Source organism: Scylla paramamosain, chromosome 32, assembly GCF_035594125.1.
Source record: "Scylla paramamosain isolate STU-SP2022 chromosome 32, ASM3559412v1, whole genome shotgun sequence".
Lineage (NCBI taxonomy): Eukaryota > Metazoa > Arthropoda > Malacostraca > Decapoda > Portunidae > Scylla > Scylla paramamosain.
In genome coordinates this window covers 5,836,255-5,863,754 of record NC_087182.1, presented here as the reverse complement: position 1 = coordinate 5,863,754, position 27,500 = coordinate 5,836,255, and the positions used below count along the sequence as shown (strand labels likewise).

General features: G+C 38.7%; 3 protein-coding genes across 9 annotated transcripts in view; all 3 read right to left on the bottom strand.

Moving 5' to 3' along the window:
- Positions 1 to 972: 972 nt before the first annotated feature.
- LOC135089134 (GTPase Era, mitochondrial-like) lies at positions 973 to 5,334 on the bottom strand. The gene is made up of 8 exons (XM_063984406.1): positions 5,140 to 5,334; positions 4,250 to 4,376; positions 3,926 to 4,107; positions 3,456 to 3,580; positions 3,054 to 3,228; positions 2,341 to 2,853; positions 1,569 to 1,698; positions 973 to 1,238 (listed from the first exon to the last, which is right to left on the bottom strand). Exons 2-8 carry the CDS (start codon positions 4,344 to 4,346, stop codon positions 1,039 to 1,041), a joined length of 1,422 nt encoding a protein of 473 aa, XP_063840476.1. The 5' UTR covers positions 4,347 to 4,376; positions 5,140 to 5,334; the 3' UTR covers positions 973 to 1,038.
- A 1,186-nt stretch (positions 5,335 to 6,520) lies between these two features.
- LOC135089133 (katanin p60 ATPase-containing subunit A-like 1) lies at positions 6,521 to 20,140 on the bottom strand. 6 transcript variants are annotated; one of them, XM_063984399.1, is made up of 21 exons: positions 19,997 to 20,140; positions 19,381 to 19,555; positions 19,059 to 19,172; positions 18,741 to 18,884; positions 18,392 to 18,513; positions 17,832 to 18,055; positions 17,610 to 17,684; positions 17,135 to 17,348; positions 16,678 to 16,930; positions 16,092 to 16,200; positions 12,778 to 12,961; positions 12,150 to 12,261; positions 11,539 to 11,650; positions 11,081 to 11,261; positions 10,340 to 10,470; positions 10,115 to 10,202; positions 9,634 to 9,813; positions 8,883 to 9,025; positions 8,589 to 8,701; positions 8,338 to 8,464; positions 6,521 to 8,059 (listed from the first exon to the last, which is right to left on the bottom strand). In XM_063984399.1, the coding sequence occupies exons 2-21, from the start codon at positions 19,553 to 19,555 to the stop codon at positions 7,861 to 7,863; spliced, it is 3,000 nt and encodes a 999-aa protein (XP_063840469.1). In that variant the 5' UTR covers positions 19,997 to 20,140; the 3' UTR covers positions 6,521 to 7,860. The 6 variants fall into 6 exon arrangements, with proteins under 6 accessions (XP_063840469.1, XP_063840472.1, XP_063840473.1 ...); XM_063984402.1 differs by having other exon boundaries at positions 10,340 to 10,467; XM_063984403.1 differs by having other exon boundaries at positions 18,422 to 18,513.
- A 964-nt stretch (positions 20,141 to 21,104) lies between these two features.
- LOC135089132 (fizzy-related protein homolog) overlaps positions 21,105 to 27,500 on the bottom strand; it is a 9,253-nt gene continuing 2,857 nt past the window's right edge. The window contains exons 2-11 of one of the 2 annotated variants that reach the window (XM_063984398.1): positions 26,287 to 26,363; positions 25,741 to 25,857; positions 25,350 to 25,529; positions 25,045 to 25,179; positions 24,757 to 24,945; positions 24,338 to 24,562; positions 23,915 to 24,047; positions 23,592 to 23,755; positions 23,221 to 23,418; positions 21,105 to 23,062 (exon numbers count right to left, since the gene is read on the bottom strand). In XM_063984398.1, the coding sequence (XP_063840468.1) occupies positions 23,021 to 23,062; positions 23,221 to 23,418; positions 23,592 to 23,755; positions 23,915 to 24,047; positions 24,338 to 24,562; positions 24,757 to 24,945; positions 25,045 to 25,179; positions 25,350 to 25,529; positions 25,741 to 25,857; positions 26,287 to 26,361 (1,458 nt within the window). In that variant the 5' untranslated portion in view covers positions 26,362 to 26,363 and the 3' untranslated portion in view covers positions 21,105 to 23,020. Of the gene's footprint in view, positions 23,063 to 23,220; positions 23,419 to 23,591; positions 23,756 to 23,914; positions 24,048 to 24,337; positions 24,563 to 24,756; positions 24,946 to 25,044; positions 25,180 to 25,349; positions 25,530 to 25,740; positions 25,858 to 26,286; positions 26,434 to 27,500 lie in introns of both variants that reach the window. The other variant, XM_063984397.1, reaches the window with a different exon arrangement.

Genomic DNA, 27,500 nt, shown 5'->3' with positions numbered 1-27,500 from the left:
TTTATGTTTGATAGTTTGCTGTGGTATTTACTAAATTATTACTTTTAAAAGCCTTCGGCGTCATAGTTTTTATTATATTCAAGCATAACTATACCCTATGACATCTAGAAAATAATAAGAATTATGGAAATTATGAAAATAAATAAAATTCTAACATTAAAGTGTCAAAATTAAGAGCTGTATTACCACGTTGCTGAGACGCACATAGTGGAAAACAGGGAGTGAAAGTGGCGAAACCGAGGAAGGGAACGGGACGGGGGGGGGGGGGGTTACCTAAACATAAGGCACAAGGGAAACAAGTCTCACTGACGGGCATCCTCTCTGAACATAACAGTTGGCGCGTGATCACTTTTTCATGGAGCTACTGAACACGTCCTTATAAAACATCGTCTCAAAGACTGTTATCTACAAACAACGCCTTTACTGAGCACTGTCGGAAAGGAAATGGCTATGATTTCTCCTCAGGAAGCTTCGGAGCAATCTAGTGCTGTAATCATGCGCTTACACACTTTGACTTATGACGAGAAATCTTGAAATAACACAAGCAGAGGCGGAATTGCCACTGCTGTTCATTATTTCTTTTACAGAAAGCATTAATAATTTTATCTTATTTCGATACTATGAAAATTGATAAACCTTGAATATGTTTATTGTAAAATATGTATAATAAAAATTAATCACTTATTACTCATCGTTACTAATATTAGCCAAATTACTGTTTCTGTCTTCATACACCTCGTTATATATATATATATATATATATATATATATATATATATATATATATATATATATATATATATATATATATATATATATATATATATATATATATATATATATATATATATATAATGTAACACTATGGTGCACCATATATTTACTTGTGCTGTCCCGCCCCCCCACGACCCTCCCATATTTTTGCACCCCTTGTTCCACCACTGGAATGAAATGACATATGAAAACATCAAGAAAGGAAAGTTATGTACATTATTTATACACAGAAAACACATTTCTTACAGCTAATATTCACACCATTTATCTATTGGCTATTTTCCTCTTCAGGAAGCGATCATACACAACATTGAGGCGAAGCTTGACCTCACTCCTAAAGATGTTGCGAAGATCCTGTTCTGCCTTTTGGGCCATTGAGGCAATTATGCTCCCTCGGTTTCCCAGAAGCACCCGAACAAGTCCTTTCTTGACACACTGCACCTTTACAATGATGCTCAGCAATTCTGAATGAAAGGAAAAACCATTATGACATCACCAGTGACTCAACAAACAAGAGTAGAAGTCCTGGTTTAAAAGTGGATAACAGGAAAAGATTGATAATGGATGGCTATGCAGCTTAAGAAAGCAGAAAAAATAAATATCCTGAATTTTTCAACAGCTATAAGATTATATATATATATATATATATATATATATATATATATATATATATATATATATATATATATATATATATATATATATATATATATATATATATATATATATATATATATATATATATTGGGATTCTATTGCATGTTTAACAGATTGGCTTCATCCCAAGGACTCACCAGTCTCAGTGAGCTCCCAGTACTCAATAGAGAATTTCAATGTATAAGGAATCTCCTCCTTGAACTGCTCCAGAAACTTTTCCCTTACTGTCATCAAGGCAATCTCCTCTGGCTTCTGGTCAGTCACCACCTGTGGTAAACTCTTGCTGTAAGTAAAGCATGTGATAGTTTGCCAGTGTTCGGTTGCAAAACTTCTCAAAGGCAAAGTGATGCACAGCCAAAGAAAAATGTACAAATTAATAAGAATCATAGAAAGCTCCACAGTACTTTTCTTTTTTTATCTTCCCATATTTTTTATGAAAAATGTACTATGATTAGTGGCATTGATTTTAGTAACCCATCATTCTGCCCTCTCTGGACACTTGTTACTAGAATGAAGGATAGTGGTGAGTTTATGAAGGAAAGTATGGAAAGTTATGATGAGTGTCTATCACCCTCTGTACATGATTTGTGCATATAACTATATCAACCTTCACCTCTCTCTCTCTCTCTCTCTCTCTCTCTCTCTCTCTCTCTCTCTCTCTCTCTCTCTCTCTCTCTCTCTCTCTCCTCTCCTCTCCTCTACAGCTAGAATTATCAATTCCAGAACATAAATGGGGGAGTCACAGCCACTTCCAGTCAGGGGTTAGTTTTCAGAGTTTCATGAGGAAATGAGCAGTCAATGGTGAGACAGCTATACTTACTAAATCAGTAATCTGAACTAAAAAAAATAATATTCTTAAATAAAGTTTTTAGATACTACACCTAAAATAAGCAAGTACTGAGACTTCACCTTGGGACTGAAGATCCAAGGCTGTGGTTGTGCACAAGATAACAAGAAGTCTCTTAAGTCATCCACTCCTGTCCCATCTTGAGCTGATATCATGAACACATCATCAAACAGTGGCCATGATCTGCGGTCCTTTACAAAGGTCTGGACCTGATGTTCAGTGAGGTGCACTCTCCCTGCCAGGATATCACTCTCCTTTATGTGTGAAATGTCATATGCAGTGTTCAGTAAATTGTCCCTCCCCTCACCAACCTCTGGAGTCTGGACAATATTTCCTCCATTCTCACTTTCACAGGTTCTGTTGACACTATCATTATCATAAAGATGAGGTTGTGATGAAGGTTGGTCTTGGGAAGCTGAAAATTTCTCTTGCAACAAAGCTCTTCTGATCAACACCTCTTTTTTTACTTCACCAGACCTTTCAGTTTTATGAAAGAACCTTCGTCCACCAATAACTCCCTCTGTAAGGATGCGGGTGATGTGCAGAAGATTTCCCTTGGACTTGAGTAGATCCACCTGTTGAGTTGAAATACACCCTTTTTATCCAGCCGTATCAGTACACAGCTAAGGAAAGTGGTACACCACCACTAACTAAATTTTCAGGCAGTAAATACAAAAATAGCAAACATTAAAATTTCTAGCTAATAAGGGGCCAATATTCTTTTTTTTAATCTTTTGAGAACTACTACATAAATGGTTTACACATTTCACTTCACCTTATTGAGGACAAGTACTGCTGGGATGGTTGGATGGAGGGCCAGCAGGCGTACCAGGCGGGAGTGGAGGTTACTGTGTGTGAAGTGGCAGGAGATGTCATGCACCACTGCAAGGAGGTCAGCCTCTTGAAGAGACAGCTCAGGTTCAGTCAGGAGGTTCCGCTGTAACTTGTGCCTGTGGAAAAAGAAAACAGGATGAGAAGACTACCACTTACTGTCTTCAGCATCAGTTCAATGAAGAAAATACATGTTGTCTCAAGCAATATTTAAGCTTTCATGTTCTCCAAATCCAAAAATGGTCATACAATAAAAAGTATGGGAATACTGAATATTAAATCATGAAACCCATTGTATAACTTTTACTGTTCTGTCAAGGGACTAAAAGCTGAGTGGCTTCCTTACCTTGCAACTTCCTGTGGTGAGACAAGTCCAGGGGTGTCAAGGAAAACCATTTGAGTAGAGCCTATATTGTACACAGCCCGGGCATTAACTTGAGTAGTGTGCACCTTTTGGGAGGAACTGCACACCTGACAGACAAAATATAAAGGGCTATTACCTTATGCTAAAGAGAATACTTTTTGTTTTATATTGACTGCCTGCATATATAATAGGCAATTTTAATAGCATCTGATGTTTGCTGCTATGACATAAATGCTCTGGCACAATAAAGGTTTGTTAACTATACTAAATAGGTATATAAAAATAAAATTGCTTGATCATCCTGGTCAACATTTTTCTAGTTTCCTCTATAAAATATGAAAATAACAAATGAATACCAAACTGACACAAGCTTGCTATGTGAAAAATTAATTTAACTAAGTAAAGACTGAAATTAGATATGTAAAAAGAACATGTTTGTCAGCAATTATTACCTTCCAGCCCATGAGTTTGTTGACTAGTGTACTCTTGCCACAGTTTGGCATGCCCACGATGGCCACCTTCAGGAGGTGAGAGTTTGGTGGTGATACCACTTCTTGCTTCAGCAGGTTGGTCATTTCTTCCATGGTTCTTGGCACTGTCTGTTGGTATGCCCTCTCCCATATATCATCATTGCCTGAGGGAATAACAACGGCAATGATGAGAGTCTGAAGTAGGCATTGGACAATTTCCAAGTCACTATCTTATATTAGAGATGTAAAGTACATGTATATTGTTCCTTAGATATTGGCTATGGATGCAAGTGGAATGATGCGTACCCCTTGTTCTTGCAGACAGTGCATGGAAAGTGGAGAGGGATGCCTGGCAGCGGCACAAAGCCTCTGAGGCGCCACGCACCACCAGTTGTCTAATCATGGTCAGAAAACTCACAGCTTGGCACTGGTCCTGGAGAAACATTACAAGCATTTAAAAGCAATATAACCCTACAGACATACATGTTATATATACACTGCTGTTAAGATGAAGAGAGGAAAAGAAAATATTTAATTATAGAAATGCTACTTGAGACTTTGTTATTCACAATTATAATGTACATTTCCTCATAAATTACTTAATCTGAATATCCTGCATTCCCAAAAAATGTAGGTCACTTGGAAATTATGGAGATAACCATGGCCTATTAATTTCCTAACAATCGCTATTTATTCTGCAACAAAATATGACACCTTTTTTTTCAAATCATGATCTACACAATGAAGGCACTAGTAATGAAATTAATGAACTGAATGAATCTAAACCTAACCCTTGAAACAAAAATGCTAATGTCATTTCGACATGATCTGATAGTTTGTTAAAAATCAATAAGTGAAGTGTGAAGTAGGTAACCTATAAATGTACTAGCAGGATCTCCATTCTTCAGGAGTTCTAACATAATATGTTAAGTATCGCTATTACTATGTGGTAGTTGGCTGACACAATATCTACAGTTCTAATACATTTATAACAAATTACAATATAACAGCTCAATAGTTTTGATATTCACGTTCACTCCAATGAATGAGAGGCCACTGTAGTGTACCAGAGCCAATGGGGTGGCTCGCTTATCAAAATGATAATAAAAACATTCCTGCAGATATCTGAAAACTTCGAGAGCAATAAAACCTTAAATTCTACGTCGTGACAATACTAAAGATGAAAATTTACTTACGTGATCAAAATAATTCCATTGCAGCAAAACTTAACCTAATGTTCTACACCTAAACCTTCACGGGAGCGAGGCACATTATAAGGCAAAAGGTAAGTTGGCATGCGGGTAACAGGAAGGCCTCGCAGACAACACCAAGGAGCACATGCCAGCCTCGCCTTGCCCGCCTCGCAGCTGATCGACGTAAACAAACCAAGAGGCGAGGGGGTTCGTATAAAAAGGATCTTGATATAATGATATTATATATATATATATATATATATATATATATATATATATATATATATATATATATATATATATATATATATATATATATATGTATGTATGTAAATATGAAGTGGATGGAAGGAGAAAAAGTGGAAGGACTGCATGAGTGATTTGAGAGAGAGAGAGAGAGAGAGAGAGAGAGAGAGAGAGAGAGAGAGAGAGAGAGAGAGAGAGGAGTTAAATAGTGGGGAGGCAGAAGAGAGTCTGATGGAAAAGGTTACATGTGAGGAACAGCGATCCCATGGGAGAAGATGCAGATATATAACAAATAAAAGTTTCACACGTGATAATTGTGTTCGTGTCCCTCTTTGAATGGGCGGATCGGAACCTGCCACCACCACGGTTCGTGGCTTTCGTTTCAGGCCGGAGGTCTGAGCGTCTATGGCATTGTCGTAAAGCAACCTCCGCCGATAAGGAGTTTCGGGCAGATTTCATTGAACTTTATAAAGAACAACCTTGCCTATGAAAGTGAAAAAGTAAAGAAGGTAGCTCATTCACACGGGCGTTTTTGGCCTCGCGACGTGGTAGCGCCTAACGAACGCGGATCCACGCGGTGTAAACGCGCGAACGAGATGCGTCAGCGAGTCACCCATGTGAAAAGGTTCGCTGTTTAGAACAGCTGCTGCAGGTTCTTTCAGCCTGACTCAGTTGCATCATGGACTCTGATGAGGAAGCTGTTGCTATTCTATTTCTCCTTCGTCGTCAGCAACGACGATCACTATGGATGCATTCCGTAACATCTAATAGAATCCATATCCTCGAAGACTTCTGGTATATAAATGTGACAGTTCATCCCACGCTTTCCCTCTTGTTTCTGTACTCATTGCATCGAATGTCACAGATCAGACCTCACGTCGCGCGCGTCGAACGCTCGAGCATGTGAAAGCCCAGTGACGAAAACAATGGACACCACTTACCCGCGACTCGGCAGCGCTGCCGAATCGTGCAACCAATATGCCCGAGTGAAAGGGTTTAATAACTTGATCTTACCCACTTTCATCCGCAATAAACGGTAACCGGAGATATTCCAGTCCTTTGTAGCTTCCAGTCATAATAACTAAAATCACTACTATACTATGAAAGGATCTTGTAGATACATCATGGAATTACTGTATATGTAACTTAATCTTTATTGGTTTATAACTGTTATAGATCAACAAACGAGAAGGGAAAGCATCACAGCACCTTTGCCCTGGCTTGTTACACCACATTTTGGAGCAATATGATTACATGCCTTCCCCTTCCACAATCCTATTATATTCCTTTACCCCAAATACAATATGTAAAGTCACCTGCTACCTCTCTTCCAGGATTTAAAAATATCAAGGGAAAATGGTTCTTGACTATTATTGTCAATTGGTCAGCCAGGTATATACATTAGGTAGTAGCAACAGCAGTAGTAGTAGTTGTATGAGTAGTGTTTAAGTGTAGTAGTAGTAGTAGTAGTAGTAGTAGTAGTAGTAGTAGTAGTAGTAGTAGTAGTAGTAGTAGTAGTAGTAGTAGTAGTAGTAGTAGTATCATTATTATAAATATATAATATTTTTCTATTCTTTGGTCAGTAATATATTTATAATAAAATGAGATAAAAGCCATCTGGTTATCATCATATCATGCTACAATGCTAAAAAAATAATTATACATGAAGAGAAAGAGGAGGAGGAGGAGGAGGAGGAGGAGGAGGAGGAGGAGGAGGAGGAGGAGGAGGAGGAGGAGGAATGTACAGTGGAATGAAATAATTGAGAGAGAGAGAGAGAGAGAGAGAGAGAGAGAGAGAGAGAGAGAGAGAGAGAGAGAGAGAGAGAGAGAGAGAGAGAGAGAGGAGAGGAGAGAGAGAGAGAGAGAGAGAGAGAGAGAGAGAGAGAGAGCGAGAGAGAGAGAGAGAGAGAGAGAGATACTTAATAAGGCACGGACAAAGAATACAGACAGGACAGGGACAGGTGGAAATATACAAATGGTTAAGCATAACATGGAAAACATGTATATACGTATCTATATACTGAAGCAATCGTGGCCGGAGAGTCAAGGTCAGCCATCCTCCACTGGGTCATGGTTATGGTGACTGATATAATGAGTTGTGTATAATGATCAAGAGGGGTTTGATTCACTGCCACTTCCTCTCATGGGTAAATCTTTACCAAAATTTCTGAAGTGTTTCAAAGCATATTACAGTGGTTGGGAGGAGCTAAGATCCCCAGTGAAAAATCTGAAGTTTGTGGAAGCAAAAATATATGTGGATCAACAGAGGGTCAACTTGAGACCATCTGAAGACAAGGCTAGCACTGAGAAGAGACTGAAGCCTGAGGAAGGGAGGACAAACTAGATTGAGTCAAACTCCCTCATTCACCAGCAGAGAAAGGAATGAAGTCTGAGAAAGGGAGGGCAGACTAGGTTGATCCAAACTCCCTCATTCACCAGCACAGACAAGAGAATGGAGCCTGAGGAAGGGAGGACAAACTAGGTTGATCCAAACTCCCTCATCCAAGTCTCATATTTGTCCAGATCTTGCTGAGAGACGGATTTGTTGCACTTGGCTATGGCTGCATGGAAGTCACCCTGAGTCACTGGCAGGTCCAGCTCCTCCTTCGGGAGTGCTCGGATCTCGTCTGGTGTGAGTCCAGCAATCTTACGTCGCATTGACATCATTGAGGCATCCCTGGGTGGACAACGCATAAGGTGGTGAGGTAATGTACGAGTAAATGTGTATACAACATATATATGAAGGTGCTGTTTGATGAGACTCATATACTTGGATGTATTATGGAAGGAAATCTATTTAAGTAGATTTTAAGACAATAGAGTATTGAATGAGGGTCTTTGAGTCTCTTAACCTCTGTAAAATTTTAGTGTCAGAGTGAGGAATGTTGAGTTGGTGTACTTAAGGTGTGAAGAGAATATTTCAATGCTACTTTGGCTATTATAAAAAATACACACCTGCACACATTGGTGATATCAGCTCCCGAATAACCAGCAAGCATTGTGGCAATCTGGGCCAAGTTGATGTCACTGTCCAGCTTCACTTCTCGTAGGTTGATGTTCAGAAGAGCCTCCCTGCCTTCCTCTGTGATCGATACGCAGAAGAGGAGGAGAGAAAAGAATAAGATTTTGTATATACATTGGTTGTCAGTCATCATACATACACTACAACTTACACAACCAAGACAATTATTAACACCACCACTAACCATTAGGCAGGGGTATGTAAATTCTCTTTTCTAGTCGTCGTCTGAGAGCCTCATCAATATCCCAGGGGAAGTTAGTGGCAGCCAACACCATCACCACCTTGGGCTCATCAGAACTGTGGAGGAAGGAGAGGAATTAGTGGAGGAAAGAAGGATGGAAATGACAAGCAGATAGGAGGGAAGGAAACACAAAGATTTAATTTATGATGTTTACACTGATAATGGGCAGGAAAGTGAAGGCACAGAGAAGGAACTTTCATGAGTCTTATTCCCTCTTTCCTTTTCTGCTATACTCACTCGCTGGCTTGTATGCCGTCCATCTGCATGAGAAGCTCGGACTTCACCCTTCGTGATGCCTCATGTTCAGACTCCGACCCTCGCCGTGAACACAAGGAATCTATCTCATCCACAAAAATAGTGCTGGGAGCATAGAAACGTGCCTGTGAAGAGAGAAAAGAAGTGGGCCTGAAGGAAGAGACTTGGAGAGGATAAGATAGTAAAGTACTGTAGAGCAGAGATTTTCAATCTTTTCAAAGTTCATGCACCCTTCAGGGAGTTCTTGAAAAGTTCATGTACCCTAGCACCTCAGACTAATAATTACAAAAAATACATATGTATTTCATGTTTTCTCTATTTTGAGACTAAAAATAAATAAATAACAGTATTAGGTCTCTATTTTAAACATATAACACAGCTATTCAGTCATAAATAATTGTCATATAGGTGCTAAATGCATAATAAAACAAAATGCCACATCTCAAACCCGTGAGGCACGAGGGTGCATCTGAGTGTAATATATTAATATTATAATAAGTAATTTTCTATTACTTTAATCTCAATTCAAATAAATTTCTTACCTGACAAAAATTTCTTCCAAAATCATCTTTTGCTACTGTGCACCTTTGTATACATTGGCCATGTCATGTACCCCTCCACGTATCTTTTGGAAAATTCATGCACTCAGGCTGACTATCACTGCTGCAGGAGGGTGAGTGAAAGAAAAATGGGGCATGGTGTATCATTATAACTACATGTCACACACACATACCATTTCGAACAGCAGCCGCACAAGCTTCTCTGACTCTCCTCTGTACTTTGAGGTGAGGGTGGATGACGACACATTGAAGAAGGTTGTCTTGCATTCAGTAGCCACAGCCTTGGCCAGCATTGTCTTCCCTGTTCCTGGTGGCCCCACCATCAGCACACCTTTCCATGGCCGCCTGATGCCCTGCAAATGAAAATGAATCAGGGTGTGTGGTAGTGAAAGTGATAGTGGATGTAAGTGGATTTTAAGGACTGTACTACCAAACATGTCAATGTCTTATGTTGACAACTTTCATTAGATTATAAAGGAAGTTATTAAGTGTTTTTATTGTAACATGCATCTATGATTCCTGTGAAGGGCAAAGAGCTTCCATAACCTTTTCTTTTCATCCCTGTTGACTACCTGTCTATTCCACATCATCCAAGCAAAATTTTTACTTAATCTATCTCATTCTCCATCTACTTTGCCTTCTTTTGCCACTAACCTTGAAGAAGTCTGGCATCAGCATTGGCAATACCACAGCTTCTTCTAATAGTCTCTTTGCTTCCTGCAAGTCAGCAATATCAGTCCATCTGGCAAATGAATGAAATTTGGTTAATGATGTTCTTTAGTTAAAAAAGACGGCAAATAAGTCATACAGAGAAATAATAAGTGATAATGTTTTTTTCTTTCTTTCTTTCTTTCTTTCTTTCTCTACTGTTACTCCTACCTGATGCTTGGATTCTTCTGCACAATGTCCCTCTCCAGCATATCCACAAGATCACGATCATAACCACTTGGGTCAAACTTCCGCTCCTCCTCTTCACCACCGGCAGCATTGTCCTCTGCTCCTCCTCCCTGCTTGAGTTAGTGAAGGTGATGGAAAATATGTTGTCAGTACTGAATGTCAGGGATCAGGGCTGCCCCCAAACAAATTGAGGCCCTAAGTGAAATTCTATTTGGAGGCCCCACACTTCCACCACTCCCCATCCCACATGTATCATGGGTACAAAATGACCATATAACAACATGCCATTTAACTTGACAAACTTTATTAGTAGTAACAAATGTATGATAGGTATAGATACAGTAGTTTGGCTGTATGAGTCAAATAAGATAATAAATTCAACCTGAAAAAAATAAATATTAAATAAAAATAATTTCAAACTGAAATAAATAAATAAACAAATTTGAGTCACAGATTGCCATCAATTATTCATCAAAATAAAGTAACTTCCACCACCTCAATCCCCCACAAAAAATTGAAAGCAGGTATAGCAGGTCTGAAAGCAGAACTATGTGCAAATGCTTCCCCTCACACAAAATGTGGCCCTCTATGGAAGATGAGGCCCTATGCACAGTGAATGTTCTGTTTAGGGAAGGGCAGCCCTGTCAGGGATGTACAAGTAGTAATAGTAGTAGTTATTGTAAGTTATAAAAGATGCTAACAAAACACTGCACACACACGCACCTTATCATCCTTCTTATCTGCCTCCTTGCGTCCCTTCCCACCCTTTTCATCCTTGTTTCGTCCCTTGGCGTCTGTCCCACCCTTCTTTGCCCCAGCCTTGCTGCCACCACCACGGCTTGCAGTGGTTGACTTGCTGGCTTCCTGCCGGCGTGGCCCCCTGGTGGGTTTGACTTGGGAGGACCTGAGAGAGAGAGAGAGAGAGAGAGAGAGAGAGAGATAGAGAGGAGAAACTGTTTAACTTGGGAGGACCTGAAGAAGAAGGAGAGAGAGAGAGAGAGAGAGAGAGAGAGAGAGAGAGAGAGAGAGAGAGAGAGAGAGAGAGAGAGAGAGAGAGAGAGAGAGAGAGAGAGAGAGAGAGAGAGAGAGAGAGAGAGAGAGAGACTGACTGATCTTACCCAAGCAATTTTTTACACAATCCAGAGCTTGTAATTAAACAAACATGACCGTAATGCACACACCTGTGGTCAGCAGGTGTGGGTGGGGGCCAGACATCTGGGTCTCGTGGAGGGGGGGGAGCCCAGACATCAGGATCCCGTGTTGGCTCCTCAAAGGATGAGATGCGCATGGTGGCTGGAAGGAGGAGGAGGAGGAGGAGGAGGAGGAGGAGGAGGAGGAGGAGGAGGAGGAGGAGGAGAAATCATAAAGAGAGAGGGGAAAAAAAAAAAGGAATATAAGAACTAACCTGGAACTTGAATCTCTTGACACTATTGAATACACTTACAGGTCAAGTACAGAAAACACAATAGGGTAATGAAGGATAACATAAACACCTTCTAAAATACACAACAATTTACTATTTTCATTTAACCCTTTTGCTGCTGTTTGCCACAACTTTTCTTAATTACTAACCAGTCTGGGACATCTTTTCTTGTTTTCCAGCCACCTCCAAATATTGTCCTGGCTAGAAATTGCAAAAATCTATCTTTTTTATCCTCTTTCTTGTAGATACCTATAAAGACTTCATACACCGCTTTTAGTCATGAATTGTTGCATATTATATTCTACAAACAAGAATTTAAAGTAAACAGAAAGGAAAAGCAACATCTTTCTTGCTAATGTTACCACTCACCAAGAGGTCGGTCGTTGAAGGCAGGCGAGGAAGTGGTGTCAGCCTTGAACATGGCAATTGTGTTTGTCAGTTCCTTTAGATTCTCATACTCAGCTGCCACTTGCTGTTGTACCTGTGTGTGTGTGTGTGTGTGTGTGTGTGTGTGTGTGTGTGTGTGTGTGTGTGTGTGTGTGTGTGTGTGTGTGTGTGTGTGTGTGTGTGTGTGTGTGTGTGAAGGAAAAGAGTGAGGTTGTAAAAAGCAGGTAAATGGGTAGGTATGTAGGGAAGGAGGAAGGTAAGAATGGTGGCAGAGAGGAAGGAAATAAAGTGGTTGAATAAAGTAAAAAAGTAATTGAATAATATATGACCATTTACTTCAACTATCACTCTCCCTCTCTGTCTGTATCACTTTGTTTGCAAGATATCAAGCAAATGATTTCTATCCTCTCTCTCTCTCTCTCTCTCTCTCTCTCTCTCTCTCTCTCTCCCCCTCTCATGTACACCTACAGCCTTCTTACCTGCTGCCACAGTATCTTTTTCCATCCTCTCTCTCTCTCTCTCTCTCTCTCTCTCTCTCTCTCTCTCTCTCTCTCTCTCTCTCTCTCTCTCTCTCTCTCTCTCTCTTCATGTATACCCACAGCCTTCTTACCTGCTGCCACTTTATCTTGCGGTTTGGCTCCTGTATAGTCTGCAGCAGTCGATGTATCTGCTGCACTACACCCTGATAGTACACAGCTCCTGTCTCATACTGTGATGTTAGCACCATCTCCCGAGCCACCCTCATGTTCTCACAGATTTCTTGGACGTTAACCATCATGGCATCAACAGGGACACTGTAGAAGGTTGGCCAAGTAAAAAACACCATGAGAAACAAGAAAAGGGAGTCCTTGGTTTATGACAGTTGTGACTTCCACCATTTTGTGGTTATGACGGTGGCAGTGGTTGTCTCTTGTTCCTATGCAATTTTCATTTTTTTTTTTTTTTACTTTTTTTCAGTGCTACATTTACACTGTCCTCCATTTTTCTTTTTGCAGGTACAATAGTAATGTTTTTATATCCTAGATTATGACTTTACAATACTATACCATTAGGATAGATGAGTGACATGCTGTAGATACTCACTTAGGCTGGTTCCGACCTATGCTGAAAATCAGTTTACAATGTGGTGTAGCAATGGAATTCCATCTTAGCTTGAGGATCCCCTCCCCTGTACATCTATTACTGATAAAAGAAGTGGTCCTGATAAACATCCTTATGGCAATAAAATTATTGTTATAGCTTGATGTCAATATTGTAGTAGTGATAAATTTTTGTAGGCCCAATCTCAATGATTTTTGATAGATGTTGATGTGTTTTGGATAACCTAAATCTTCACTTTGTCTGACTGGATTAACTTTTAAACTCTCTGAGACATAAACTTTAGAGGGTACAAAACCTGCAGGATCCCACAATCTTTTTATTTTGAAATCAGAGTGCAGTTTTCCAAAAATGCATCCACAAATAATTAAATGAATAAATGTATAAAATCAATGAATAAATGTGAAATAGGGAAAGAAAGAAAAAAATGACAAAAAAGAAAAAGAAAAAAGGAATAAAAAAACAAAAAGGAAAGCCCATAAACAGAAAGATAAATAAACAAGTAAAAAATAATAATTTTATCCATCCACAGGTAACAGTTCAGGAAAGAAATTTATTGCAACCTACTCCTGATACCTATTCAAACTACCTCTAACCTTAATGATGACCCCCAGAACAGCATCATTTTGCAAGCACACCACAAAAAAGTTTGAGAAATTAATGCAATTCATAAGGGGGGAAAAAAAAAGGAAAGGAAAAAAAAAAGTTCAAGGCGAGAAATTTACTGTTAACTATTCCTGCTATCTATCTATTTATACGAAATCTACCCTTAAGAAAAACAGTCCAAGCACAGTAATGTTTTACGAATATACCCCAAAGTTCAAGTGATTCATAAGAAAAACCAAGGAAACCAGTAGCAAGTACCTTCCTTCCCTTGACCTCCTTCCTTCACTTCACGGGAGCTTGTCATTAAAATCCCTTCCTGGTTCACCCATACCCTCTAAGCTGGGGAATGTTCAATGTTAGACCTTCTTACATGTCCTTACCTTTCCGGGTGCCCACCAGTGCCGTGAAATAGTCCCCTGAGGCCTGGAAGTGTACAAAGACAGTGCCTTAATTGTCACCTGCGGAAGGTAAACACCCAAAGTCCTAACGCAAATTCGGCAACATTGTTCTCGGCAATAAATACTAGATTTATTTATTTACTTTACTTATTTATTTATTTACTTTTTTTGTTAACTATATACCTTTCATCTATGCCCCTGTGTTCGCTTAGATGTACATAGTCGACTGCGGTAAAATATCTGCCACTCCTGGTCTACATATTCAGCAGCGGCGTGTTACCCAATGACAAAAGTCTTCATTGGTGTCACCTCCTACCTGATGAATGCTGTTTTCCTGTGATTGGTGAAATTCCCTCAAAACTAAGCCTTCACCTACATGACCTGTCCCACCTGGTCCATCCTCCGTCCCCCATAATTAGTGCGTTCCCCGTCATTCCCCTCACCACCACCATCACCCCTCCCCAGTCCCTCTGTCTCTCTCGACAATAACTATAGGGGAACCTCACTTCACGAACTTTTTTTTTTTTTTTCACTTTTGCATCGGTTCACGAACAGTGTTTCGGAGTGCGAACGCATTCAACGCACAACCCCAAACCAGGCACCGGCTAGTCCCAATAGATACTCGCATTCATCACCCTATCGTAACTTGTGGATGATTAGCATACACTGGCAAGTCTCTTGGGCATTTTCAAGAGAGGTGGCTTCCCAGTTGTTTGAGAAAGGGGGGGCGGGGGTGAGGGATTGAAAGGAGGGATTTTTGCGCTGCTCATGAGAGCACGTGGTATGCCCTTCGGTAAGATTTTACCTCGAGTCCCGGTTTCTGGACGCCCAAGAAAGACCACGCATGCTACAGACAAGCACATAAGACGTGAGGTTGTCAAGAATCTAAGGATCACAGGCTTTCAACTCAAAAAGGGGACACTGGTGGAAAGCACGCGTTGTCATATGGGAAGAGTCGGGGGATCAGAGGAGGTAATGGAAAAACTAGTTAGAAAGTAATTAGGGCTGGAGGAGGAGGCAGTTGTGGGCTTGTGGTATTGGTGGGGTGGGGAGAGGGAGAGGGGAAGTAGAGGAGGAGGGAATAATACTGATGGAAGGAATAGGGAAGTGGCAGTGAGAATAAGCTGATAGTACGATCTGATAGCTCTGTTAGCGAGACAAGAAGCAAAGTTTGTAGTTTATAATATTAGTAAAGGACAAATTGAAAACATTCAATGTAGAAGATGGGGCCAGCTGAGTGTCACTGAAGAAAGGATGGCTTATCTGGAAGGTTGTGAGGATCCAAATTGTGATGGTATAATAATGAAGCCATAAATAACATTTCATGATACTGTTCAGCCTTCATCTAAGAGTAATTAATTTTGCAAAACATTTATTTCTTCACATGACATACAAATTATAATGTCTTGATTATCATAACCTTAATCAGGTAATTCCTTGCACAATGAAATATAAATAAAAAATAAGAACATGAAAGTAAATACAAATATTATAAATGGTCTGTGTGTGTGTGTGTGTGTGTGTGTGTGTAAGTCATTACTTTCCTACTTCAGAGTGCCACTTTACAACTGTTGCCTTGACCTGAAAGGAACCAAAATTTAACAATGAATATCCCAGCATAGAGGGTGTGGGTGAACCAGGAAGAAAAGTAATGGCAAATTCCTGTGAAGTGTAAGAAAGGAAGGAGTATACTTTTGTTATTTATTTTCTTATGAACCACATGAACTTTAATTTTAAGGGTGTATTCATAAAAAGGGTATTGCTATGAGATTATCTTTAAGGGTTGAGCTAGTTGTTTAAATATTAGGAACAGGTTACATACTTGCCATCAATGAGGGCACACAGCATCATGAGTGAGGCAGCTACAATGTGGCACCCCAAGGACATGCCAAGGACCCCACCATACCCTCCAGTCTTGTCCACAATGGTGCCTGCAACATTTTCATACACGTATTAATCACATGTCTTATTTCTTTTCTTCATAAGAATCTAGCAAAGAAAGGACAGAGCACATTATGTAAGGAAAACCTTAAATGTGCAAATAGCTGCACTTTTTGGCTTGCATCTCATTCCTTTCACATTCTTTTTTTTTTTTTTTTTTGCTACTCCATACTTGGGAGATGGTCTTTTGTGTAAAGAATATGGTCACTATATTCTCTGCACATCATGAAAGACAAAAGAATGGAACCTGGGGTATTATTATATAAGCTCCCATCTAGTCTGTATTATCATTCTTTCACTGAACAATCCTATCACTAAGATGAAAATGTAAATGGGAATCAAATTTAAAGCAAAAAAGAATTATAATCCATCGTTTATACTACTTGATTGTCTTCTACACTGCATGCCTTAAACTTAATTAGACTGGCTAAGTTTCATTCATAAAACCCTGAATATTAATTTTTCACCTGCAATTGGTGCTCCAATGAGTGCTCCTATTCCACCCCAGACTAGCAGATAACCAAACACCACCACAAGCCGGTCTTTGCCAAACAACTTTAAAGGTGCAATGGCCACAAGGACGTTCTGTGCTCCGTAAGTCATTCCAAAGAGTGTACCAAAGATGTGCATGCTGGGCAAGCTCTTGATGAACACATGGCACATAAGTACCACTCCAGTGAGGAACAATGACACACAGTATGACCACACTGGGTTAAAAAACTGAAAAACACATGCAAATAAAAGTAAATCAAAGTAAAATAAAAGAATAAATTGAAAATCCTAAAATAACATAAAGCAGTAAATTTACTCTGATGATGCATTTTTGTGTATTTTTACTATTATGATTATTACAGTAAATTCACAATATGCACATAAAAAATCAATTTGGCTTCTTACAACTTTCCTTATATTTTTGTGACTAACCTTACTGGAGTGAGCAATTCCCATAGTCAGCCTTCCTGCAACATCACCAACACCAAATCCAATGAGCATGATGGTGTACTGCTCTCCAAATCCTCTTGATATAATAAAATCTTTGTATATGATAAAAATGGAGGTGGTTGATAGCATTGCAAAAAAGAATGCAGTGGAGATCAACCAAAAACAAATGTCTTTGAATGCATTCCATGTCGACTCCCTGAAAGTTTTATATATATATATATATAATATATATATATATATATATATATATATATATATATATATATATATATATATATATATATATATATATATATATATATATATATATATATATATATATATGGAATATGGCATTGGATACCATTGCTCCAGTCAGGCTACAGGGCAGATTTGCAGTGTACTTTAAAAAAAAAGGGATTTTGAATTATAATAACTGTGATGACAATAATAAAACACTTATTAAACTGGAACCCACAGTAAGGTGTCAGGAACACTTGTAAAAATGGATGCACAGCTTGCCTCAGGTGCCATCTTCAAGGTTGATACACTTCTGCAATAAGTAAAGTATAATTAAATTAATTTGGTTACTAAGTTAGATCTCAGCATCATGTTAAGTTGGTGTAAGTCATATAATTCTGAACAATGGAATAGTTAATTTTATATAATGATAGATTTTTGATGAAAATCACACACTTACACTTCTCTACCTCCAACAAACGAGATATTTCCAGTAGACAAAGAATGTGGTGTGCTGGATGTATGAGGTGACACCAAGGGACCTCTTTCAATACCTGCACCTTGAGGCCAGTGCAGAGGATAGATAAGTGAGCCAAAGACATACAACTGGAGACCAAGGCCTGCATTCCAAATGAGGGACATACGCCACCCATATTTCTTTATGTTGTATTCTGTCCACATATTCTGAAAAACAGTACAGTATTACAATATTCTATAATCATCTGTGTAATACTGGACATAACATAGCTTGCCTTTTGCTCATGGCCTCTCATGATTTGTTCAGAGTTCTGTCAACTAAGTACTGTGTGACTGGTCATATCTACTTTTCTCACTACATTGATCTATCAGATGATTTGATCTGATTCCCACCTTGTCTGATGCAAATTATTCCCCATTCTCTCATCTCATATTACTGTACCTTCTATGCACCAAAATCCTATGATGTGGCAAATCTATATACCTTTTCAGCATACATCAGTACTTATTATCATAACAAATATTACAAAGCTTTTAACTTACCACAAGAAACACACCCATCCCAACACCCACCATGGAAAGCGAAGTGGCAATATATTGATACTTATGGAAGTACAGGTTCAATGCACTTATCTGTCCTGTGTACACAAAGTTCATCCCACATGCTGTAAAGGAGGCAGAAGTAGATGAAACTTTCTTTTAAAGTAAATCAATCTTGTTATTGTTTTAGGTGCTTCTGTATTATAACCAGTGATGTTTGAGTGAGGCGTGTCCACAAAAAATCATAGTTAGTCTGGGAAGGGGCCCTTGCTGTTTCCAAGCAGGAACTAAAATATCACTGAAAGCATGAGGGCAGTCTGGGCAGAAAGGCAGTCATTGCCATCTGTCTTACCTACTACAATGCCAAATGTGAAGAACATAAGCTCCAATGATGGAGTGTAAGCTGAGATATATAACCCAACAGTCATGATGATGGAGCCAATCCTCATGGAGGTCTGAGTACCACACATGTGTAGGCAGTGCGAGCTTAGTGGACCTATTAAGAGCAAGGATGAGTGATGACACTCAAGATGCACACTGTGGTGGACAAACATAATTCAAGAAATGTCTGTAAAATACAAATATTACATGACAGAGTAATACAAATTTTTTGACATTTTAATTAATGAAATTTCAAATTTTGCAAGTTAATGGAGAATCTCGTGTTTACCTGTAAGCATAAAGAAGGAATTCATCAGGGATCCTACCCAAGATGTGTAAGCTCGATCCCTGCCAAAATACTCCAGCAACTGCACATAATAGAGCCCAGCTGTTGACAGCAGTCCTGCAATGATTATTGTGTCATCATTCATAATCTTCAATAATGTTTCAGGTGAACTACTGTTCACTATTTTTTCTCAAGAGCCGTAGATCTTGAACACTGTTTATGTACCAAAGATTCTCTCATCATCCTCTGCAAAGATATAAGCTACCAAACCTGCAGAGGAATGTGGAAATTCATAACATCCTACAATAAAGAGGAAACATTTTACCAGAATTTATGAAGAATGAGGCAAACATGGCGGCCAGGACGACGAAGGCCCAACCGCCATCCACATCGGGGTGTTTGTCATGCTGCGGCGGCTGCTCGGTCCCTTCTTCACACTGTGCTCCAACCTCATCCTCCGCTGTTAGCGAGGCATCGCTTTCCACGGCTATATGCAGCATCTGAAACAGTGAAAAATTCGTTGGCGAGGCACTAAACACTCTAGAACTCGATCTTTTGAGTCATGGCAAGGCAGCTTTTGAACTTCAAGGAAAACCAGTGCTTAAGATGTGGAAGAGTGACCAACATGCAACAGCGGGCTAGTATGACCACGGATTTATGCAGCTTCTGAAACAGTGAGAAGTCTATTGGCAATCCACCAAAGATAGCCTAATCTTTTGAGACACAGTAAAGCAATTTCTGTACATCAGGGATGAAACTAGGCAATTGTGTATGAAAGTGGATGAAGAGGGAACAACAGTGGGAGAGTATTAAAAAAAAAAAAAAAAAAAAAAAAAAAAAAGAGGAACATCAGGGAGCGCCGATACAAAGGTTACACCCGACAACTGAACTTTTAACCATCACATGCTTTGAACACAAACTACAGCATATGGATTACTTACATTACAAACAAAATACGTATGGGAGTATGACCACAAGTAAGAAACCTTGTCTCTGTCCGTCAGACAAATAACATGCCAAGAAGGCCATACATTCCTCGGCACGTGTCTCCGGGAACGGAATTAGCTCTTAGTAACGCTGTGAAAAATAAATAAATGAATAAATAAACAAAATAAAAACTTGTGGGGAACTGTGTTCTAGTCCATAAAGCAATTAAATGTACTTTCTATTATTTATTTATTATTACTATTATTATTTTTTTTACAGGTAAAATTTATATACCTGAAGAAAATAAAACAATGCACAATTCAATAGAAAACATGGGGGTTTGAAAATCTAAAGAAGTATGAAAGCTTATTCGCATCAAGTAGGAGGGTTAAATATAATATTAATAAAAAAAGGGCAGGAAACACTGTAAGAGAGAGAGAGAGAGAGAGAGAGAGAGAGAGAGAGAGAGAGAGAGAGAGAGAATCACAGCAAAAGACAACAAAAGCAAGGGGTGGACGACCTAAGAGGCGATACAAAGATGAACAGGTAAAAACTGTCACACGCTTGCTTCAATATTACCCATTATATATATATATATATATATATATATATATATATATATATATATATATATATATATATATATATATATATATATATATATATATATATATATATATATATATATATATATATATATATATATATATATATATATATATATATATATATATATATATATATATATATATATATATATATATATATACATTTTTTTTTTTTTTTTTTGGCTTGCATTAAGTTCTATTTACCCATGATTGTCTTAACTACTTCTGCAAGAGAGAGAGACTTCTTACCTAGATCTAACAGGCTTCTCTCTATACCCTCCCTTGATATCGTCAGTTTTTAATAATAATAATAATAATAATAATAATAATAATAATAATAATAATAATAATAATAATAATAATAATAACAATAATAATAATAATAATATTATTATTATTATTATTATTATTATTATTATTATTATTTAGTAGTAGTGGAGGTGTAGAAGTAATAATATTATTACATATATGCGTGAACTATGACTAATTCTAAACGTGAAATAAAACAACCAAAATGTCACATTTCTTTTATTTTCTAATTACACTCAAACAGTAACATCTTGGTGCAGATTTAATTAGAAGAAAAGAAGTTGCACACACATCCCTACCAATATACTCAAACAAAAAGTGTAAAATGGTTTGTAGACTCCCTCCTGTCATGGACTTCAAGACCTACACCACACGTGTCTGGCATCAAGGCCTTTGGGTCAAGTCTTTAGCCAGCCATATAATATATTCTCACATCATATTTCTCAATTTGCTTCAACCCAAAAGACCAGCACAGGTTTTTTGCTACTCAAGATAACACATAAATCTTACTTGCGTCCTGTAGGAAATGTGTGTCAGACTGAAAGGGTAGCTAAAAATGTTGAATTTAAATTACAATCACAATATATCCTCAGTTTATTTAATATCAGGTGAGACCATATAATCACATTGCACTTAGCTACCTTTCTGACTACTTGAGTTAGAAAGATGGGAATTGTAGATTTGAGAGGACTGAGGACAACAGAGAATGTATGAATGGATATGGATATCTGGGAACTTTCTGTTGTGGTGACCCTTTAGCATAGGGCTCATGGGATGGGCTGTAAGAGAAGGTACCAAAAACAGGTAACCAGACATAAATAGACATTGACAGTCAGATTAATTACTTTCAGACCCTATGATCTTCTGGGTAAACAACTGTTCATGGTTTGAGTGTATAGTGAAGTGCACATAGAGGTAAGGGAACACTGTGAAGGCTATCTTGGAGACACTGTCTTCCAAGTGTAGCATGGAAAGGCAAGTTCCCTGTAACATCTATGCATGATGATACTTGACAAAGATTCACAAGCACATGCACCCACTCTCACACACACACACACACACACACACACACACACACACACACACACACACACACACACACACAAGAGCATACCATGTGGAGAGGCAGTTTACTGAACAAGTGAATGTTCATTTCAAAGGGATAAAAAAAAAAAAAAAAAAAAAAAAAAATATATATATATATATATATATATATATATATATATATATATATATATATATATATATATATATATATATATATATATATATATAAACTAAATAAAAATAAAATAAAATAAACACAACAATACGATCACAAAACATAGCTAGAGCTGCTATTACGTCTTTTGCTTACTGACAAAAACAGTGCCATATGAGGCACTTCATTCCACAATCTGCTATGCCTTATGCCTCAAATATAAAAAAATACCTAAGGCTATGCTCCTCTAATTTTCTTGTTTTCCCTAGGTAAGTCAGAGAATGCAATGGACAATGTGCATGTATACAGTGTACTTTTCATAGCCTCTTCTTTCCCCTGGTCTGGTAAATATATAAGTAGAAAATTTCACACAGTGAAAGTATGTTACAATTTAGACCAATTATTTGCACTTTGCAGGTCATGGTCTGAGGGGCCTCTATGGAAATGCCTCTATGTGTTCTCAAACACCAACTGATACTCTGAATATTTGGGCACTGTTTACTGTCAGTCAGTGTGGTGATACTGATAACATGTCCTCATACCTGAGAAGATCAGTGTGAGATGAACATTCACTTTTACAAAGAAAACAGTGACAAAATATTTTGTGATGAACATAGAAAAATGAATATGATTAAAACAATACAAATATGAAGCATTTGTAAAAGAAATTAGTTATTCTAAGATGATGTAGAAAGAGCAATGATGTACAACATACTTAAAGTATATACATTATAATACATCTGATAAATATACATACATATATATTTATGAAAAATTTGACTGTTTACAAAGCAGTCACCTGATGCCCCAGTATGTACAAACATGAAACTAGCAACCTCTTTTGCTGCTGTCACCACCACCACCATTGCCTCCTCTTCCTCCTCCCTTCTCCTTCTCCTCCTCCTCCTCCCCTCCCTCAGTTATCGCAGAGATGTGAAGAGGTTGAGTGCAGACTTGGACTCCTGTTGGTAAACCAAAACATACACAAAGATTAGTAAATGAACAATGATAATAAATGAACAAGTGGAGGGAAAAAAAAAAGATAATCAGAAATGAAAAAAAGTGAAATAGAACCACTGTAAATTCAAGTCATATGTAAAAACTGGCTGCATCCCTCTACCTTCTGAGAGCGGGCTTTGCTGAAGACATTCCAGAAGCGCAGAGTCTCATCCCCAGCACCAGTAACTATGGCCTCCCCATCCGGTGACATGGCTAGATACAGCACCCGGTACGTGTGGCCAGTAAGTTTGGCCACCTGGGCAAGGAGTGGGTAACGCCACACCAAGATCTGGTTTTGACTATACCCATGGGTGGATACCTGTGGATTGATGTCTTATGAGCACCCATATAGTGTAGTAATTAAGTCATATTTGTGATGATTCTCTTACATTCCTTCATAATGTCCTCTCATTTGCCAGCTCCATATCACTATTCTACCTTTATCTCACCATCACCATACCATTGCTCTCACACACTTCATCCACAACCCACCAGTTCAGATGCATGTTTGGACCATGCCAGGTTGCACACTTGAGATCCAGTGTCAATGCACTGCATTGGCTGCCCTGTTAAGGTGTTCCAGAAACGTATGCAGCGATCAGCTGTTCCACCTCCACTAGCCAGCAGCCCATGGTGGTGTGGTGACCAGGCAATAGCTGTTAAAATCAAGTGATTTATTTAGCCTATATTTCTGCATGCAATTTAGGAAGATAACAAGATGTGCATAAGATAACAAGATGTGCAAGATGAATCTAAGAAAATGATTTTTAAAAGGTTCCAAAATAAGTTCAACAAGGACTGCTGTCAAGACTCACCTTTTACTGCTGCATTGTGCTCAGTGTAGGTCTGAACAGCTGTGAGAGAGTGAAGGTTCCAGACAAATAACTTGTTGTCATTACCACCCGAGGCCAGGTACTGGCTGTCTGGTGACCACTTTAGCCCACACACCTTAAAAAGATATCAGGTATGATAATACCTTAAAGTCATAAGTACAAAATGAGATATATGTGCTTGAAAAATTTAATGAAGTCATAAGTACAAAATGAGGTACATGTGCTTGAAAAATTTAAGTTATGGAAGACAAGAGTGAGATGAAATACAGTTATAGATTTTTTATACACAGATCTATTTCACATATGGAAGATGGCACATGACAAAAAAAAAAAAAAAAAAAAAAAATACAAAGGAAAAAACACAAAATACAAAGGTACAAGAGGTGTTCTAAGCCCACTCCTTACCTCCTGCCGGTGTCCTGCTAGCCGGCGGTCAGGGATGATGCAGGGAGTCCTCACATCACGCTGAAGGATAAGTCTGTCCCGGGAGCCTGAGGAAAGGACATCTCCATTCCACGCCAACGCTCCAACACGAGCTGTGTGGCCGTTCAGAATGCACACTCGCTTGCTGCTGGCTACGTCCCACACCTGCACCAGCCCCTTGTGTGTTCCTACTGCCACCTGATTGCCCTACACAATCATACACAAGGAGGTAAGGATGTGGGGAAAAAATAAGGCTTACAGATGATATGAATATGATATACTGATTGCGAATGAAAATGTTGACCTTGTTTAAAACACCATCAGGCCCACATGTGGGAATGTTGGCCTGTTTGAAAGATCATTAGATAAACAACAGGTGAGAATATATAGAGGTTTCTCACCCTTTCTGACCAAGACACTGAGGTCACTGTGTCACCATCGGGGGAGAGATCACACAGTCGGGTGACCTGTGAGGTGTATGCTGACCACAAGTACACACAGTGACCTAATCCCACTGAGAGAACATTTTGAGAGCTCCAGTCCACTAGGTTGAGGTAGAAGTCATCCTGTAGCTCTGGAGCATCAAGTACCTGAAAGGGCAAGCAAATGAGTACATTCCTCTAGTGAATTTGATTGCTTTTAAAAATCTCTGATCTTCCATTTGCTTGCACATACAGAAATGTACAAACCTTAAATGGTATCTTTGATATTTTGCGAGCTGCCTTCCTTGGGGATCTCAGCAGCTTTTGGCTCTTGGCACTGACAGGGGAAAGGGAATAGGGCGACAGTGTGTCCTCCCGCTGCTGATTTTTGCGAGGAGAAAACTGCAAGAAAAAACAAAATGGTAAGACATAAGACACCACTGCCATACTTGAAAAGGTGGACTGAGACTATCTGTCCAGGTCCACATACTAGTAAATTAATCCATTACTGCAAGCTCAAAGGAAATTGTATTTTCATCAAATTATCAGTCACACAAACAATGATAACATACATGGTACAGATTGGGACTCTGAACAGGGGACAGTGCTCTTCTTTCATCAGGGGTGTCTCGAAGGTCCTCAATGCTTGTGCCCAAGAGTTCATTCCTCAGGAGGGTTGTGTAGGCCACTCCATCCTTGCCCTCTCCTCCCTCACGCCCCTTCCGCACCTCACTGTTGGCTTTGTTGTTCTCCTATTGAGATTGTGAGTGAAAAGGTTGTGATTTATGTTAGTGATGGTGTCACTGCTTACACATAATACTGTCATTAGAGGTACAGTTACATAAAATATATCAAGACAAGCCCAAAAATCTTGCTAACTGCATACCCAAATTAATAGTCCTCTTAAATAACAATTTATATATGATTAAGCAACATAAATCTGTAAAGAAACACAAGACTCACCTGAATCAGAGCAAAGTTAACATCCCAGTTGGCACCTACTCGTGTGGGGATGAATCTGTCCCCAGTTCGGTCTTTGCTTGGGGATTGCACTGAAATGTGGGCCAGCTGGCGGCGGGGCTGTGTCAGGCAGACCAAGAACGCAATGTAAGATTTACTGAGACATTTACTTAATGTTAAAGGTAGAACTGTTATACATATCACATTCTTACAATCCAGTATATGGCAATTACTATAACCACAGATACCCTATACAGACATAAGATGCATAAGACATTTTACAACACACACACACACACACACACACACACACACACACACACACACACACACACACACACACACACACACACACATATTGTACACTTTCCAATGCCAGAACACTACATAGTATCATCAGATATCATGCAAGTTTATCAGCCTTTACCCATAAAATGCTCCACACCATCACAACTTGCCCCACATCCTCTCCATAACTTTCAGATACTAAAACACTAACAAAACATACAAATGTGAACCACAATAGAGACAACAGACTGTGTTACTTACTGACAATGGTGATGCTGGTGATGAGACAGGTCCATTTTGTTGCCTGAGAAGACGTCTCTCATACTCACGGTCCATAACTGAACGTGACACAAAACAAGGCGATGGGTTAGAGGTGTACATCCTATTCTCTCAACACAGAGTTCTATCCTGTATGTGACAAAAACAGAAAAAAAAAAAAAAAAGTCATAGAGTAGTTTGCCAAAAGCAGACCAGTGTGTGAAATGGTGACTGTAATGCTTTTTTGTATATAAGCTAGTTTTTGCAGTCTTTAGTGCAATGGACCTCACAAACACTTCTAAAAGGATTTTCTTAAGCATGCAATCATCTCATCTGGACATTTCTAAGAAGAAACTATCCATTCACAATTAAATAATAATCAGAATCACTTTAAGAAGTTTCAGTTATGACACAAGGCAAAGGCAGATTTAGCTATCTAGGTTGCTCCGAGCAAGGCTTGACTCCTTCTATGATGTCATTCTAACATGTACCTAAATTACCCAAAATGAAAACTTGATATTTTCAGACTCCTGGATGCTAGAAAACAAGGTTAAGTATTGCCTACAACTTGTTGCGGTTAGGATACAGCCCCCAACAGTGTCTCCCACACACGCCAATGATCTACTGCCCTGATATGGCTGCCCAGTGGCCATGTGGGCAGTGAGGTCAACCCAAGTCTAGTCCGCCTTACCTCGGAAAGCAGACATGATTGGCAGGTCTGCTCTATCTCTGTACCCATTATTTTATTAATATCAGGGTTGGTTTGATTTAAATAAAATTATTTAAATTGGCTTAAATCAGAGTAAAACATCATGATTTAAATAAAAATCAATTATACTATATTGAAAATGATTTAAGTGTTACAGTGAGAGTAAAAACATCATGATTTAAATCAAAATGAAATATACTGTCATGAAAATTACTCAATTGTTATATTGTGAGTAAAAAATTATGATTTAAATCAAAATTAAGTATAATGTAATGAAAATTATTTAAGTGTTATAATGTGAGTAAAATATCTAATGATTTAAACCCGGGATTCTCTACCTTTCCTCCATCATTAACCCCCTTGGCTTGACGTATTTCTACATTTACTCCCTTACTTCCATACAAAAAACCATAGCCATTCCTCTCTCCTTCACACACACACACACACACACACACACACACACACATTCTTATCTCTCTCTCTCTCTCTCTCTCTCTCTCTCTCTCTC

Coding starts and splice junctions, on each gene's coding strand:
- LOC135089134 (XM_063984406.1), bottom strand. CDS start 4,346: ATGATTAGACAACTGGTGGTGCGTGGCGCCTCAGAGGCTTTGTGCCGC. Junction 3,581..3,925: donor ACAAACTCATGGGCTGGAAG/GTAATAATTGCT, acceptor TTTGTCTGTCAG/GTGTGCAGTTCCTCCCAAAA. Junction 2,854..3,053: donor CAGTACTTGTCCTCAATAAG/GTGAAGTGAAAT, acceptor TCAACTCAACAG/GTGGATCTACTCAAGTCCAA.
- LOC135089133 (XM_063984399.1), bottom strand. CDS start 19,555: ATGCTGCATATAGCCGTGGAAAGCGATGCCTCGCTAACAGCGGAGGAT. Junction 17,685..17,831: donor TTTGTTGGAGGTAGAGAAGT/GTAAGTGTGTGA, acceptor TACTTATTGCAG/AAGTGTATCAACCTTGAAGA. Junction 10,203..10,339: donor CAGAAGAATCCAAGCATCAG/GTAGGAGTAACA, acceptor TTCATTTGCCAG/ATGGACTGATATTGCTGACT.